We start from the raw sequence: 16233 nt of genomic DNA, 5'->3' as shown, positions 1-16233 counted from the left end.
CTCTTTAATGCATTGTTTGCAGAGCTTTTTGGGGTAGGAGTCAGGGAGAGGCTCTGAACATAATGCGCATTCTTTATGTTTTGTTTTTCCTTTTTTCTTTGACTAAAACGGGAGGTCAAAGGTAAAGAGGGGGGGGAGGGGGGGGGGGAGGAGAGGAGGTTAGCTTAATAGGTAGAGCATATGCTTTGCACACTCACCCAGTGAAGCTTAATACCGGTTCAGATGGCTGAGACGGTTTGGATCGGGTTTCTGCTGCCTCGCTCCTGCGGGCATTCTCCGTCCTGGCGCTGCGGTCCCTGGTGGAGTTGCCCCCAGCTGAATCCCCTGCTGGGGTCTGCGACTCTGCGGGGGACGACATGTTCCAACGTTGCAGCGCTGCAGTGCTGTTTTATCTGTATCCATATCGTAGCCCCGGAAGTCGCCAGTCACAGGGCGCATGCGCCGCGTCATCGCCATCTTACCCCGGAAGTTCAACCATTACTTCCAGGGGTATAGGAGCGTCGGGCGCCGGCCTGCTCCCGCGCCACCGCAATAAACACACGCGGCTCGCGCGCACATGGCCTCACCATCCACGCTATACCCCCACCGATGGGGATGGGGGGGGGGAGGATCTCCCGGATGCCAGACCGGCGCGCTCCCTGGTAAGACCGGGCGGCCCTCCCCGGACCCGGCCATTACCATTATGCCACCAGACGAGGGGGGAGCCGTCAAACGGAGTCTCCCCCGACGCTGCCTCCGGACCGCAGCCCCTGCCGTTCCCGAAGAGACCGCACAGGCGGATGCATGGCCCAGGTAAGATCCTGCAGGATCCTGCTCCATTTGGAACAGGAAACCAAAAAAACTGAGGAGGAAAGGCGGACCGCCCCTTTTATCTTTCCTGTAGGGTTTCCTGTTCCAAATGGGCGGATCCGATACCTCCAGTGGGTGCTGTCGTGGCGAAGAGTAAAAGTTATTTTATCCATAAACATTTAATACGTAGCACATCAACCAATTATAGTGAATGCCTATTTCTTTCCCTTATATGTCTCCCTGATGTGCTGGGGTCTATATAGTGAGGTTATAGGCAAGACAGAGTGCACTTTTTGTGGCTACAATGTATTTGGTGGTTTACTTTGTGTGAGGGATCTCCAGGGCTTTTAATCCTTACCTTCTGAGGAGCATCATGTTCTGGAACCAGCCAGTCCAGTTCAGAGGCCGCAGGCAGCTGCATGCCTTCAAACTGTTTCAGCAGGCCCATTGCCACGGCTTCAGCAGAATTGGAGTGAAGGAAGGAGTAAGATCTGGGAGCAAATGAAAGAGGAAGTTAATATAGGCCTTGAGCATAAATCGGTTTACGGTCTGAACGATTTGTAAGTATTGCATACACTTGTTCCAAGTCTCGTGGCTTTGGTCATTTAACAAGCATCACTTATACTCCCATGGAAACAGCCAATACCGTGGTGTCCAATTAGTAAATCATTGTGCTTCCTTATAACACTCACGCTATGGCTAGAAATATTTTTCGGATCATAAGATGCACTTTTTTCCTCCAAATAAGTGTAGGAAAATGGGGGGGGGGGTGTTTTATAGTCTGGATGTATCGGCTCTGGCTATGGTGGGGAGGCGGGGAAGCGGTTTCGGTGGAGCAGCGGCTCACAGAGGCTGGAGTCGGCTACTGCGGCTATCTCCCGTGCCCGCTGCTAAAGAAAAATGAATATTCACTACTTCCACGCCAATGGGCGTGTCGATACTTAAGAGAAATGAATACTCTTGAATATTCATTTCTCTTAAGTATTGGCACATGTGACCGCTGGCGGCAGCAGCAGGAAGGCTCCGGCTGACACTGTGCTCGCTAGAGAGCAATGAATACTCTCTGCGCACACAGTCCCGGTGTGCAAAGCATTGAGCAATCTGGCAGCTGCCCTTCGGCTTGCAGGCAGCACATGACATCCCTGCCATTTGCTGCTTACAAGCATTAAGCAACTGCTAGCATCGGGGCAGGACGCTGCGAGGGCACACAGGGAACGTAAGTGTAATGGCTTGTTTTTTTAATGTTTTCTGATGGAGTCATGCATACCAGAAAGGGGATGGAGCCAATCATACCAGGGTAAGGATGCGACCATGCATATCAGAAGAGAGATGGGGCCAATCATACCATGGTAAGGATGGGGCCCGCATACCAGGATAGGGATGGGGCCATGCATACTAGAATATTCCTACCAGGTTCGGGATTATGAGGCATGCATACCAGTCTAGAGATGAGGAGGCATGTATAATAGGATGGGGATGAGGGGGATCATGCATATCAGGGTAGGGAAGAGGGGGGCACACATATCAGGGTAGGGATGAGGTGGGGGCCATACATAACAGGATAGGGATGGAGGGGCATACTTTCCAGGATAGGGATGAGGGGACCATATATACCAGGATAGGGGATATTAAGTACAGAATTGACCACATTTTTTGCTTCAAATTTTTTTTCCTAATTTCCTCCTTTAAAACCTAGGTGCATCTTCCGGGCGCTAACCATTGTAGCAACCACTTCACGCCCAAACCCCGCCTGGGTCAGAATCCAAGATTCAACGGCCATGCCGTCAAACACAGGGCCCCTAAGTTCGGGTGGTAGATCGGCCCCTGGGACATTAAGTCTGGCCGTACCGGTAAACGCCATGGCAAGTCTGCGAGGAGCTGTACTAGATCCGCGTATCAAGCTCGACGGGGCCAGTCTGGAGGCAGCAGACCCTCTCTGTCTTGATCTTTCTGATGACCCTCGGGAGAAGTGGCAGAGGGGGAAACAGGTATGGGAGCCGAAACTGGCTCCATGGAAGGACCAACGCATCCACTGCGATTGCTCGCGGGTCCTGGGACCGAGCGACAAACATGCCCACTTTGGCGTTCTCCCTGGAGGCCATCAGGTCCACGTCCGGAGTCCCCCACCGTTGGCAAATCTGCTGCAAGACCTCGGGGTGCAGGGACCATTCCCCGGAAACGACACCCTGCCGACTCAGGAAATCTGCTGCCCAATTTTCCACGCCTGGTATGTGAACTGCTGAGATTACTGAGTGGTGCCTCTCGGCCCAACGGAGTACATGCTCTATCTCGCGCATGGCTGCCCTGCTGCACGTGCCTCCCTGGTGATTCACGTACGCCACTGCCGTGGCGTTGTCTGACTGGACCCGGACTGGGCATCCTGCTAGCCAGTGCTGAAAATGCTGCAACGCCAACCGCACCGCTCGAATCTCCAACAAGTTGATCAGAAGACGAGCCTCCTGGGGCGACCACTGCCCCTGTGCCGTGTGATGGCGAAATTCTGCTCCCCAACCGAGAAGACTCGCGTCGGTTGTGATCACCAACCATTGATCTGGAGGAATGGGTTTCCCATGAAAGAGAGGAGTCGCGCGTCCACCATTGAAGTGCTCGTCGGACCTGAAAGGATAACCTGCACTGATGAACTAGGGAGAACGGACTCCTGTCCCACGCTGCCAAGAGAGCGTGCTGCAGGGGACAAAGATGAAATTGAGCAAACGGAATTGCTTCTATTGCCGCTACCATCCTCCCTAGAACCTTCATCCCAAATCGAATCGTGTGAGGGCCTGGTTGCTGAAGACTCCGAACTCCCTGCCGGAGCGCCCGAGCCTTGTCTTGAGGGAGAATTACCAACCCTCAGGAAGTGTCGAAAATCATCCCTAGGAATGGAATCCTCTAGGAATGGAATCCTCTGAGCCGGGATAAGAGATGACTTTTTCCCATTGACCAACCATCCTAGGCGAGATAGGGTATCCAGTGTGATGCTGACATTCTCCTTGCATGCTTGAAAGGACGGCCCCTTTACTAAGAGGTCGTCTAAGTACGGCAAAACCACTATGCCCCGAGAATGAAGAATGGCCATGACGACCGCCATTACCTTCGTGAATACCCTGGGAGCCGTGGCTAACCCGAACGGCAGAGCCACAAATTGAAAATGCTGGCCATTGATTGCAAACCGAAGGAACTTCTGATGCGGGGGAAAAATAGGGATGTGCAGGTAGGCATCCTGGACATCGATTGAGGCCAAATATTCTCCCTGCTCCATGGCCGATATCACTGACCGGAGGGATTCCATCCGAAAGTGCCTGACTCTGATGAACCTGTTTAGGAGCTTTAGGTCCAGAACCGGTCTTACTGTTCCGTCCTTCTTGGGGACCGCGAACAGGTTGGAATAAAATCCTTGAGCCTTTTTGCCCTCTGGTACCGGGACAATGACCCCGTTGAACTGAAGAATCCTGATGGCTCCTAGCAACGCCTCTGCCCGGGATTCCGATTTGGGAAGCCGGGAAAGAGAAAAAAAAAAAAAAAAAAAAAAAAAAAAAAAAAAATCGCTTGGAGGATGTCCGATAAACTCTATTTTGTACCCGGATGACACTAATTCTGCCACCCATGCGTCGTGTGCCACCTTGACCCAGACGTGGCGGAACCTGAGCAGACGACCACCTACTATGCTGTCTTCGGGTACCTGATGCCTCGAGTCATTTTGCTGAGGGCCTCTGGGACCTGGCCCCCCTTGACCTGGGTGGTCGGCCCCGCATCCTCCCCAGCGGGTTGGCTTTATACGTGACCTGGCGCTCTCTGTCTTGGTTGTAGCGAGCTGGGGCGGTAGAACTGGCCGCTGTTGCCCATCCGGGGGTGCGAAATGCTCGAAAGCGCGCCTGCGGTTGACAAAAAGGCAGTCTACTCTTCTGCTGTGGGAGAAAGCTGCTCTTTCCCCCTGTGGCATCCGAAATGAGTTTGTCTAATTTCTCTCCAAATAGTCGGTTACCCTGATATGGCAGGGATTTTAACGATTTCTTAGAAATTGAATCAGCCCGCCATAGCCTTAGCCACAAGGCTCTCCTAATGGCGATAGCGTTTGCCGCCGCTAGTGCCGTGCAATTAGCCGCATCCAAGGATGCATTAATTAGATAGTCACCCGCCATCGCGATCTGATTTGTTATCTCAGATACCTCTATCAGCAAGTCTCTATCTTGCAGGACTCTATTCAAAGACTCTGACCATGACATCATGGCCTTGGCCACCCATGTTGCCGCGAATGAAGGCAAAAGCGCTGATCCCGATGCCTCATACACTGAGCGGGCTAAACCTTCTATGAGCCGATCCGTGGGGTCCTTAATAGAAGAACCACTAGGCACTGACAACAACGATCTTGAGGCCAGGCGTGACACTGGGGGATCCACAATCGGAGATTCCGCCCATCTCTTACAGAGCTCTGGTGCAAACGGGTATCTCGTCTCTAGCGTTTTTTGTCCCGAAAAACGCTTGTCTGGACGTTCCCTGTGCCGTTGCACCAGGTCCTCGAATTCTGGATGAGTGCTAAACACCCTATGTGGTCGCCTGGCCTTTTTAAAAGATATTTTATGCCCTGCGGTTAGGGAGACATCTTCCTCAATACCTAGAGTCTGATTGACAGCCTCAACGAGACTGTCTACCGTCTCCCGACACTCCGGGGTAACCAGGTCCAAGGATTCCTGCATGTCCTCATCCGAACTCTGCTCGCTCCCAGACAATGGTGACGGTGAGCGAGACGCCGCACTCACGGATGCCGAAGCACCAGAGGGGCCCGGAGACGCCATATGGGATCTCTCCCTGTACATCTGCTTAGAGAGAGTGCGGCCCCTGCAGGCCGGCGGCTCTTGTGAGGTGGATGAACCCTCCCAAACAGGCGAGCAGTCATCTCTACCCCTATCCGGGGCCTGAAGGGTCTCAATCGCCTTCGTAAGCGAAACCATAGACCGAGAAAGTGATAACGCCCATTCCGGGGGGTCCGAACCCCTGGGCTCCGTTGGAGGGGAGGGCTCCTGGGCGCGTTCGGAACTACAGGCTTCACATAACTTAATAGTCGGAGCTCGCGTGAACACAAACCCACAGGAAACGCATGCGGTATAAAGGAACGTGTGCTTTTTCCCTTTCCCAGACATACTGCAGAAAAAGGCCAATTTTCTCTCTCTCTTTTTCCCCCTCTTTTTCTTTTTTTCTTCTTTTTTCTTTAAGGCATAAGGGGGAATGAGGAGAAGGAGGATAACTTGCCCTAGTGTGGCTCCGGGAAGGGGTCGCACTTACCCAGCTCCTGCTGTCTCCCCGCGCTCCTGATCCTGCTGTTCCTTCCTCTCTGGGTAGGCTGCGATTCTCTCCTGATCGCGGCCTACCCTGTTCTGAAGCCGGGGCCTCGATTTAATCCAGTGCCCGCCCCGGACCTGGGGGCGCCGCCGGATCTGACGTCACACCGGGGGGCGGGCCTTCCCCCCGCGGTCTAGGCCGAAGCCGCGGGCTAAATTTGACACTGCCCGCCCGCCCGAGCATGGGCGCGCTATCCTGGCGCTCCCCCAGTACCGCCCTGAGGCGCCCTCCTTCCCCAGCTGGGGAATCTCCTTGGCAAAACCATTATGCCCCGCGCGGGGCCTCCACGCACCCTGGCTACAGGTATGGGAGGGAGGGAGGGAGGGAGGAAGGAGGGAGGAAGGAGAGAGGAAGCGGGGAGGAGAGAGGAAGGAGGGAGATGGCTGCTGATCACAGCCCTATGGTAACTCTGCGGCTCCAGCACCTGAGTTGCTGGGGCATATGGATTGTGCTGACCTGCTTCTCTTCCCTAAGCCGGTGCTAGCCTGGAGCCATTCGCTGCCAGGGGCCCTCCCAGCCCAACCATACCTCCTTGAGGCCATGAGGTAATCCATCTTCGGACGGTGCAGGCACCCTTGCTCCGTCCGCCTTGTCTGGGCGAGGAGAGGGACCGTCCGTCGCCATGCAGCACCGCCGTCATGCATTGGTGGAGCAGTGGGGGCGCACAGACTAGTCTTGTGCCTCTGTGCAAGCCCATGGTTTCACTACCTAGGGGTGGACAGGGCTAAGTCTGGCATAATGTCCCACGTCGCGGGAGAGGAAACGTGGAGGGACACTCGCACGTGGTCGCCCGTTGCTGGTTTGGGGAAATCGGATCCTTTCAATAGGATGCATTGCCCCTGTCATATCTTCTCAAAAAATAAAAAATAAAAATAGATGTCTGGGGAAAGTCCCAGAGATGTCCCTCGGTGCGGAAACGGATACGCGGAGGCGATACTCGCGCGTGCTCGCCCGTTGATGTTTTGGGGAGATCGGACCCTTTCAATAGGGTCCGTCGCCCCTGTCTCCTCTTCATAGCGAGAAAATAAAAAAAAATTAGTCTGGAGAGACCCAGACTGCGTGTGCCTCCATCAGACACTAAGCAAAAACTGGTTTCCGCCCCTATCGGGGCGAGGGTGTATGCGGCGGAGGAGGAGCTAACTTGTTTTTTGTATACTTAGTGTCAGCCTCCAGACGGCAGTAGCACACACCCACAGTCTCTGTGTCCCCCAATGAGACGATGGAGAAAAGCCGGATTACTTACCGGTAATGCTCTTTTAATGAGTCCACGACAGCACCCACTGGAGGTATCGGATCCGCCCATTTGGAACAGGAAACCCTACAGGAAAGATAAAAGGGGCGGTCCGCCTTTCCTCCTCAGTTTTTCGTTTCAGAGTACCAGAAGGACCGCCAAGGATTAGGCAATGTTCTCTTATTTTAACATCTTTCTTATCCATTATTTGGTTAATATACTTTAACTATTGATATCCTTAGGGGGGGAAGTGAACGGGTGCTGTCGTGGACTCATTAAAAGAGCATTATCGGTAAGTAATCCGGCTTTTTACTCTTCGCCACGACAGCACCCACTGGAGAGATTCCAGAGACCATCACCTGGGTGGGACCACCGTGCCAAGGATAGTCCTGCCAAAGCTTAAGTCAGAGGTTGATGAAAGATCAAGTCTGTAGTGGTTATAGAAGGTAGAAGGGGATGACCAAACTGCCGCCTTACATATAGTTTCAATCGGAACATCTCCCTTTTCCGCCCAAGAGGTTGCCATTGCCCTGGTGGAATGCGCCCTGATGTTCCCTGGAGGATCTTCGTTTTTTGCGGAGTAGGCTAAACGAATGGCCTCTCTGATCCACCGGGAAATGGTGCTCTTCGTGACTCCATACCCCTTCTTACAGCCCTGAAATGAAACAAATAGGGCCCTACTCTGCCTCCAACTGTTGGACCTCTCAATACATTTTAGGACAGTTCTTTTGACGTCCAGAGTATGGAACTTCTGCTCTTCCGGAGTAGAGGGATTTTTATAGAAGGTTGGGAGGAGTATCTCCTGAGATCTATGGTATTTTGTTGCCACTTTTGGCAGGTAGGCAGGGTCTGGTTTTAATACCAATCTGTCTTGGTATTCTTGGAAAAAAGGTGGATCTATTGACAAGGCCTGGATATCACCCACTCTTCTATCTGAGGTCAGTGATACTAAGAGGGCCATTTTAAGTGCTAAGTATTTGAAGGGTATTGTGTCGATCGGCTCAAAGGGGTCTACCGTTAGGGCGTCTAAGACCAGATTTAGATCCCATGTAGGGACGGAGGGTATGTGGATTGGAGCTATTCGTTCACATGCTGTAATGAAACGAGTTATCCACTTGTTGCCTGCTATATTATGGCCATATAGTGCTCCTAATGCCGATATTTGTACTCTCAGTGTATTTACTGCTAAGCCTAAGTCTTTCCCCTTCTGCAGAAATTCCAAGATTGAGATTATCGGAACTTCTGCTGTATGAGGTACTGTATGGAATTGAAGAAATTTTTTCCATATTCTAGTGTAAATTTGGGTTGTGGATTGTTTTCTACTTTGTAGTAGTGTAGTAATTAAGGACTCCGAGAATCCTCTTGTCCTCAATAACTGCCTCTCAAATTCCACGCCGTCAAGTGCAAGCTGAGCACTTGAGGGTGGAAAAAGGGGCCTTGGGAGAGTAGATTGGCAGTCGGAAGGATCCAAGGATCTGTTATTGACATAATCTGCAGCCACGAAAACCACGGTCTTTTTGGCCAGAACGGTGCTATTAAGATTATTCTTGCTTTGTCGTCTCTGATCTTCCGAATTACTTGAGGTAGGAGGAACAATGGAGGGAACGCATACGCCAGGTTGAAATTCCATGGAGCTAGAAAGGCGTCCAGTATGTCTGGGTGATCTGACGGAGATAGGGAGGCAAATGTTTTTATCTGCCTGTTCTCCTTTGTGGCGAAAAGGTCCACCTCGGGTTGTCCCCATGAGGCTACTATGTCCCTGAAGACCTTCCGATTGAGGCACCACTCTCCTTGTCGTAGAGTGTGTCGGCTTAGGAAGTCTGCCTTTTGATTGCTCTCGCCTCTGATATGAAGGGCCGAGAGGGACAAAAAATAGTTTTCTGCTAAGTTTAAAATTCTTGCCGCTGAAGACATCAGAGTCTCTGATCGAGTTCCTCCTTGTCTGTTTATATATGCCACTGTGGTGGTGTTGTCTGACAGGATCCTTACATGCTTCTGTTGGAGCTGCGGAAGGAAGTTGTATAGAGCATAGAACACTGCAGTCAGTTCTTTTAAATTAGATGAGTAATCACATTCCTCTTTACTCCACCTTCCCTGACGAAACCCATTCTCCATGTGGGCTCCCCAGCCCTGGGGACTGGCATCGGTGGTTACGATACAGGATGGAACTATAACCCATGGAACTCCTGAACATAAATGGTTATCGTCTAACCACCACTCTAGGGAAGTCAAGACTTCTTGTGACAGGGTTATTTTGCTCTGCAAATGACCACTATGTCGCTTATCCTCTTGGAGGATCTGGTGTTGTAGCGTACGGACATGGTACTGGGCCCACCGGACTGCCGGGGTGCAAGAATTTAGTGATCCTAATAGTGACATTGCTTCTCTCAAGGATACACGTGGTTTATCTATAGCTGCTTGTATTTTTTGTTTTGTGAGGGTGATTTTTACCTGAGGTAGTAGACATCTCTGGGTCAAGGAATCTAGTTGAAATCCTAGAAATGTCTGGAGAGATTGCGGATCGAGTCTGGACTTTTGGATATTGATAATCCAGCCAAGGCTCTGAAAAGAGGAGATTGCGTCAGTTACGCGTTCAGTACATTGTTTGACTGAATTCCCAATTATTAGGAAGTCGTCTAGATATGGCACAATTAGTGTGTCTTTTTGGTGAAGGTAGGCCATCACTTCTGCCATCACCTTGGTAAATATTCTTGGTGCCGTGGAAAGCCCGAAGGGCATTGCCGCGTATTGGAAATGACGAATCCTTCCCTCGACTTCCACTGCGACTCTTAGGTATTTCTGGAATCTGTTGTGTATAGGGAGATGATAATAAGCATCTTTTAAATCAATCCCTGCCATTACGCAATTTGGGAAAAGAAGCTTTATAGTGGATCTAATTGATTTCATTTTGAAATTATAATTTTTTATAAATGAATTTAGCTTCTTTAAATTAATAATGGTTCTAAACGTACCGTCTGGTTTAGGCACCAAAAACAGGGGAGAGTAAAAGCCTCTACCCTGTTGTTCCTCAGGGACGTCAACTAAAACTTTTTTAGCTAGTAGGACTCGAATCTCGTCTTCGAGAGCCTTTTGCTGAAGTGGGGAATTAAGGCGAGTTATAACAAAGAACTCATAGGGGATCCGAAGGAATTCAATCTTTATTCCTTCCTTGATTATGTTCAAAATCCATGGGTTTAACGTAATTTGTTCCCACTTGGTAAAAAAAAATTTTAATCTACCCCCAACTGGTGGGTCTAAACTCTTAATTTTTATCTCTCCTATATGTTGGCCCTCTGAAGATGGTACCCTTCTGCTTTTCGTCTTTCGTGGCCCATCTGTTCGTTCTGTCCGATTGCCTTCTTCTCCCGAATGGCCGTCTTTTAAAGGTTTTCCTATAAAACGGAATGGGAGAATCACTGAAGGCCTTTTTCCTTTCTTTTGCCTTGGCGAGAATTTCGTCTAAGGCTTTTCCAAAGAGGAACTCACCCTCGCATGGGGTTGCACTAATTTTGGATTTTGATTGTGCATCCCCTTTCCAGCTCTTTATCCACAGCGCGCGTCTGGCGTTATTCACCAGGGCTGCCGACCTCGCTGCCAGTCTTAGGGTGTCCGCTGAAGCGTCTGCCATAAAGGCAGCTGCACCTCTTATCAACGGGATGGCTGCACGCAGTTTCTCCCTTGACACTCTTTGCTCAATCTGCTGGTCTAATTGATCTAGCCATACCAGCATTGATCTAGCAGTACATGTGCTGGCTATTGCGGGTTTGAATACCCCGGTGGTGGATTCCCAGGACCTTTTGAGCGAAGATTCAGCCTTTCGGTCTAATGGGTCTGCTAACAATCCTGCATCCTCGACCGGGATCGAGGTCTGTTTGGAAGTGGAGGATATGACGGCATCCACCTTTGGTACTTTAGTCCATTTTAATAGATCTTCATCAGTGAACGGGTATTTCCGTTTTGAAGCTGATGGGAGAAAACCCCTCTGGTCGTGTTTCTCCCACTCTCTTTTGATGAGGTCCTTAATTGCCGGTATCACCGGAAATGATCTCCTCTTTTTCTCTGCCAATCCCGCAAACATAATGTCCTGCGCGGTTTGGGCTCCCCTTTCTTCTTCACATCCCATAGTATTTCTAACCGCTTTTACAAGGTTATCTACGCTGTCCAGTGGAAAACATGCGCGTCCTTCCATCTCCGAGGATGACGATGAGGACGTGGATGCGGAGCCTGAGTTTAACTCCTGTTCTTCCTCTGACTCTGAACTAACAATGACCTGTTTCTTATGACTGGACTCTGCGGGAGTGCTGGCGCGGTTGATGGCTTGTATTTCCTCCCTAATTATGGCTCGGATATCTTTGGAAGATATCGTCGACCCCTGCCTGGTCTCTTTCATGCATTGTTTGCAGAGTTTTTTGGGGTAGGAGTCAGGGAGAGGATCTGAACATAATGCGCATTCTTTATGTTTAGTTTTTTCTTTTTTCTTTGACTGAAGTGAGAGGTCAAAGGTAAAGAGAGAGGGGGGGGAGGGAGGAGGTTAGCTTAATAGGTAGAGTATATACTTTGCACACTCACCCAGTGAAGCTTAATACCGGGTCGGATGGCTGAGACGGTCTGGATCGGGTTTCTGCTGCCTCGCTCCTGCGGGCAGTCTCTGTCCTGGCGCTGCGGTCCCTGGTGGCGTTGCCCCCAGCTGAATCCCCTGCTGGGGTTTGCGACTCTGCGGGGGACGACATGGTTCCAACGATGCAGCGCTGTTTTATCTTTCTTCTTGTCGTGCCCCCGGAAGTCGCCCTGTCACAGGGCGCATGCGCCGCGTCATCGCCATCCTACCCCGGAAGTTCAACCATTACTTCCGGGGTATAGGAGTGTCGGGTGCCGGCCGGCTTCCGCGCCACCGCTACTCACACACGCGGCTCGCGCGCTCATGGCCTCACCTCCACGCTATATCCCCATCGATTGGGGGGGGGGGATCCCCCGGATGCCGGACCGGCCCGGCCCGCTCCCTGGTAAGACCGGGCGGCCCTCCCCGGACCCGGTCATTACCACTATGCCACCAGACGAGGGGGGAGCCGTCAAACGGAATCTCCCCCGACGCTGCTTCCGGACCGCAGCCCCTGCCGTTCCCGAGGAGACCGCACAGGCGGATGCATGGCCCGGGTAAGATCCTGCAGGATCCTGCTCCATTTGGAACAGGAAACCAAAACTGAGGAGGAAAGGCGGACCACCCCTTTTATCTTTCCTGTAGGGTTTCCTGTTCCAAATGGGCGGATCCGATACCTCCAGTGGGTGCTGTCGTGGCGAAGAGTAAAAATACAGTATAATAAAACTATAATATAGCCCATAGAGAAAAGTATGGGATTAGCTAGTACTAAAGTTATTAACCTGACACAAGTAATAATACAATGATAAATCTATGTATATGTGTATCTCAGAGCAATATCTCCCTCTAGTGGGGTGATTAAAAATAACACCAGTGCACCTAAGTAATGGTCCAATAGATGTATATTAACGCAAGTGCAATGATTGATTTACAATAATATGTTAATGGCATCCAGGCACGGAATCCTGAATAAGCATTGGAACCATGAAAGAAGATACTGAGCATAAAAGGTAAAAACAGAAGAAGCCATAGTGCAAAACGCGAATCAGGGACTTCGGTAGTAACAATTGTGTCTTTATTTTTTTAATTTTATTCTCAGTATCTTCATTCATGGTTCCAATGCTTATTCAGCTTTCAGTGGTGCCTGTTTCCTATTAACATATTATTGGAAATTATTGCAGTTAAATTATTGTACATCTGTTGCATCTACTACTAATTCCACTTAATCTGTGGGTCTATATACAGATAAAAAACAATGAAGAAAACACTTAATCATCACAATGTAAAGCCCCCATCAACATAGCGATCTCGCTAGCGAGACTGCTGCTGAGTCACAAGTTTTGTGACGCAACAGCGATCTCACCAGCGAGATCGCTGTGTGTGACACTGACCAGCGACCGGCCCCCCTGCCGGGTATCGCTGATCGTCCTGGAATGGCCAGGACATTTTTTTTGATCGCTGATCTCCCGCTGGCCAAAACGCATTGCTGCGTGAGACAGGTGGGAGACCAGCGATCAGTGATCTGGCGCTGGTAACTAAGGTAAACACAGGGTTTCTAAGCGGCGTGCAGCGCTTAGAAACCTGATGTGTACCTTAGTTACCAGCGTGCTGGTGCAGGGAGCTGGTATTCAAGGTACACATCGGGTTTCTAAGTGCCGCATGCTGCTTAGAAACCCGATGTGTACCTTGGTTACCAGCTCCCTGCACCAGCGTGCTGGTAACTAAGCGACGTGCGTCGCTTGTTACCCCTGTGTCTCTGGTGCTGATCGCTGGTGAAGCTGCCTGTTTAGCAGGTCACCAGCGATCCTGACAAGGTCATATCGTTGTCGGGATCGCTGGTGAGTCGCTATGTGTGACGGGGCCCTAACTCCAAGTCAATCACACATCTGTTTAGTCATCCTGTCCAGTTATGAAGCAACACTAACTGTAAATCAATTTCTCCTGCTGTTGTGCAAATTCTACAGACAACAGTGGAAATGATAGGCAATTAGCAAGACAACCGCTATTAAGGAGTGGCTCTGCAGGTGGTGAAAACAGATCATTTCTCTGTTCTCATCATTTTGGGCACTTTTGTAGTGCAACTCATCCATGATGGCAAGTAAATGCTAGCTGTGACAAGAAAGGTAACTGTGTCTGTCAGCACAGAGTTTAGAGAATGTCCAGAGCATGGAGCAGATACCAGGAGATGTGGAAGGGGCCGTAGGAGGGCAACAACACAGCAGCAGGACCGCTACCTTTTCCTTTGTACAAGTAGGAACTGGAGGAGCAGTATCAGAGCCCTTCAAAATGACCTCCAGGAGACCACTAACATCCATGTGTCTGCTCAAACTGTCAGAATCAGACTCCATGACAGTGGTATGAGGGCCCGACGTCCACAGCTTACAGCCCAACACCGTGCAGGACCAATTGTCATTTGCAAAGAACACCAAGACTGGCAGATTCGACATTGGCGCCCTGTGCTCTTCACTGATGAGAGACGCAGTGGAAAACCTTCTGCTGCCTTCAACATCCTCCAGCATGACCTGTTTGGTAGTGGGTCATTAATGGTGTGGGAAGGCATTTCTTTGGAGGGCTGAAAAGCCTTCTATGTGCAAGCCAGAGGTACCCTGACTGCCATCAGGTACCGGGATGAGATCCTCAGACCTATTTTGAGACCATATACAGGTGCGGTTGGCCCTGGGTTCCTTCTCATGCATGGCAATGCTAGGCATCTTGTGATTGGTTGAAGTGTGTCAGCAGTTCCTGCATGATGAAGGCATTGATGCTATGGACAGGCCCGCCCATTCCCCAGACCTGAGTCAAATCAAGCATACTTGGGACATCATGTCTCGCTCTATCCACCAATGCCACACTGCACCACAGATCATCCAGGCGTTTTCTGAAACTTTAATCCAGACCTGGGAGGAGCTCCCTCAGGAGAACATCCACTGCCTCATCAGGAGCATGCCCAGGTGTTGTAGGTCATACAGGCACGTGGAGGCCACAAACAATACTGAGCCTCATTTCCTTGTCTTGAGGTATTTCCATTGAAGCTGGATCAGCTTGTAATTTGATTTTCCACTTTGATTTTGAGTATCAGTCCAAATCCAGACCTCCATGGGATATTCATTTTGATTTACATTGATCATTGTGATGTTTTCTTGTTCTCAACGCATGTCACTATGTAATGAATAAAGATTTGCAACTGGAATATTTACTTTAGTCATATCTAGGATGTGGTATTTTAGGGTTTCCTTTTTTTTTTTTTGAGTAGTGTAGCATCATTGATTATGTGCACTAGTGTTATTTTTAACCACCCCACTAGGGGGAGACATTACTCCGAGATACACTTATACATAGATTTATCATGGTCTTTCTCCTTGTGTCTAGTTGATAACTTATTTTGCTAGCTAATCTCATACATTTCTCTGCAGGCTAGATTATATTTTTAATATATGCTCTGAGATACCTCTAGTCATAGAGTGAGTGTTATAAGGAAGCACATTGATTAACTAATTAAATACCACCGGGATATTTGTCTCTGCAGTTAACTTAATTATTAAAGACTATTAAAGATTGATTATTATATACTATATTATATACTACATATGCTCCTACTAATATATATGGCTATGGCCATTTTTGGGAATTTATACTTACATGGACTCGGAACTCTGCGTGGGCTGACAGACTGAGGACTTTTTAATATTGGTATCTGGATAAGAGGAGAAAACTACAATGATAAACGCAGTATATTATCCAGCTGACACTATAGGCATATGGAAATATATGCATTTTAAGAATGTGTGTAATTTCAAGAGCGAGGCTACATTTTCACACCATAGCCATCGTATGCTGCCAAACCGCACTCACATGAAGTGGCCGAAGGCTGCAGCACAGAAGGGGACGCCTCAATTTACCCGCAGGACCGGGCAGACTTTGTCCCCCAGATTGGGCAGCCGCAGTGTGAAAAACTAGCCTTAGTGCATGGCAAATAACACACAGTCATGGGTAGAAGAGGAGAAACCTTCTATCAAAGTTAACCACTCACATACACAAAATGTTACGTGGCACATAAAGAACCATTACGACTAAAACCAGTCAAGTCTTACATCAGAAAGAGCTAGATCTTGAAATACAAAAGCCGAATAATCATGGACATCTCCAGATGGGTTCACCTGTAGGATGTTTAGCCCCATCATAAAGGCTCTCTCCCAACCAGAGATGCCAGGGGCTTGCGGAGATGCCACTGTTACGGCACAATCGTCCTGAACATCAGAACAAGCACTCAGTGATC

General features: G+C 49.8%; 1 protein-coding gene across 5 annotated transcripts in view; it reads right to left on the bottom strand.

The window, feature by feature from the left end:
* RUBCN (rubicon autophagy regulator) overlaps positions 1-16233 on the bottom strand; it is an 85575-nt gene that overhangs the window by 18548 nt on the left and 50794 nt on the right. For all 5 annotated transcript variants that reach the window (XM_073589348.1, XM_073589347.1, XM_073589346.1 and 2 more), the window contains 2 exons: positions 15597-15651; positions 1148-1280 (listed from right to left, as the gene is read on the bottom strand). In XM_073589348.1, coding sequence (XP_073445449.1) covers positions 1148-1280; positions 15597-15651 — 188 coding nt within the window. The remainder of the gene's footprint in view (positions 1-1147; positions 1281-15596; positions 15652-16233) is intronic.

Source organism: Dendrobates tinctorius, unplaced genomic scaffold, assembly GCF_039654945.1.
Source record: "Dendrobates tinctorius isolate UK_male_01 unplaced genomic scaffold, ASM3965494v1 ptg000107l, whole genome shotgun sequence".
NCBI classification, from domain to species: domain Eukaryota; kingdom Metazoa; phylum Chordata; class Amphibia; order Anura; family Dendrobatidae; genus Dendrobates; species Dendrobates tinctorius.
The sequence above is the reverse complement of the archived record's forward strand: the minus strand, read 5'-3'. Positions and strand labels throughout refer to the sequence as shown.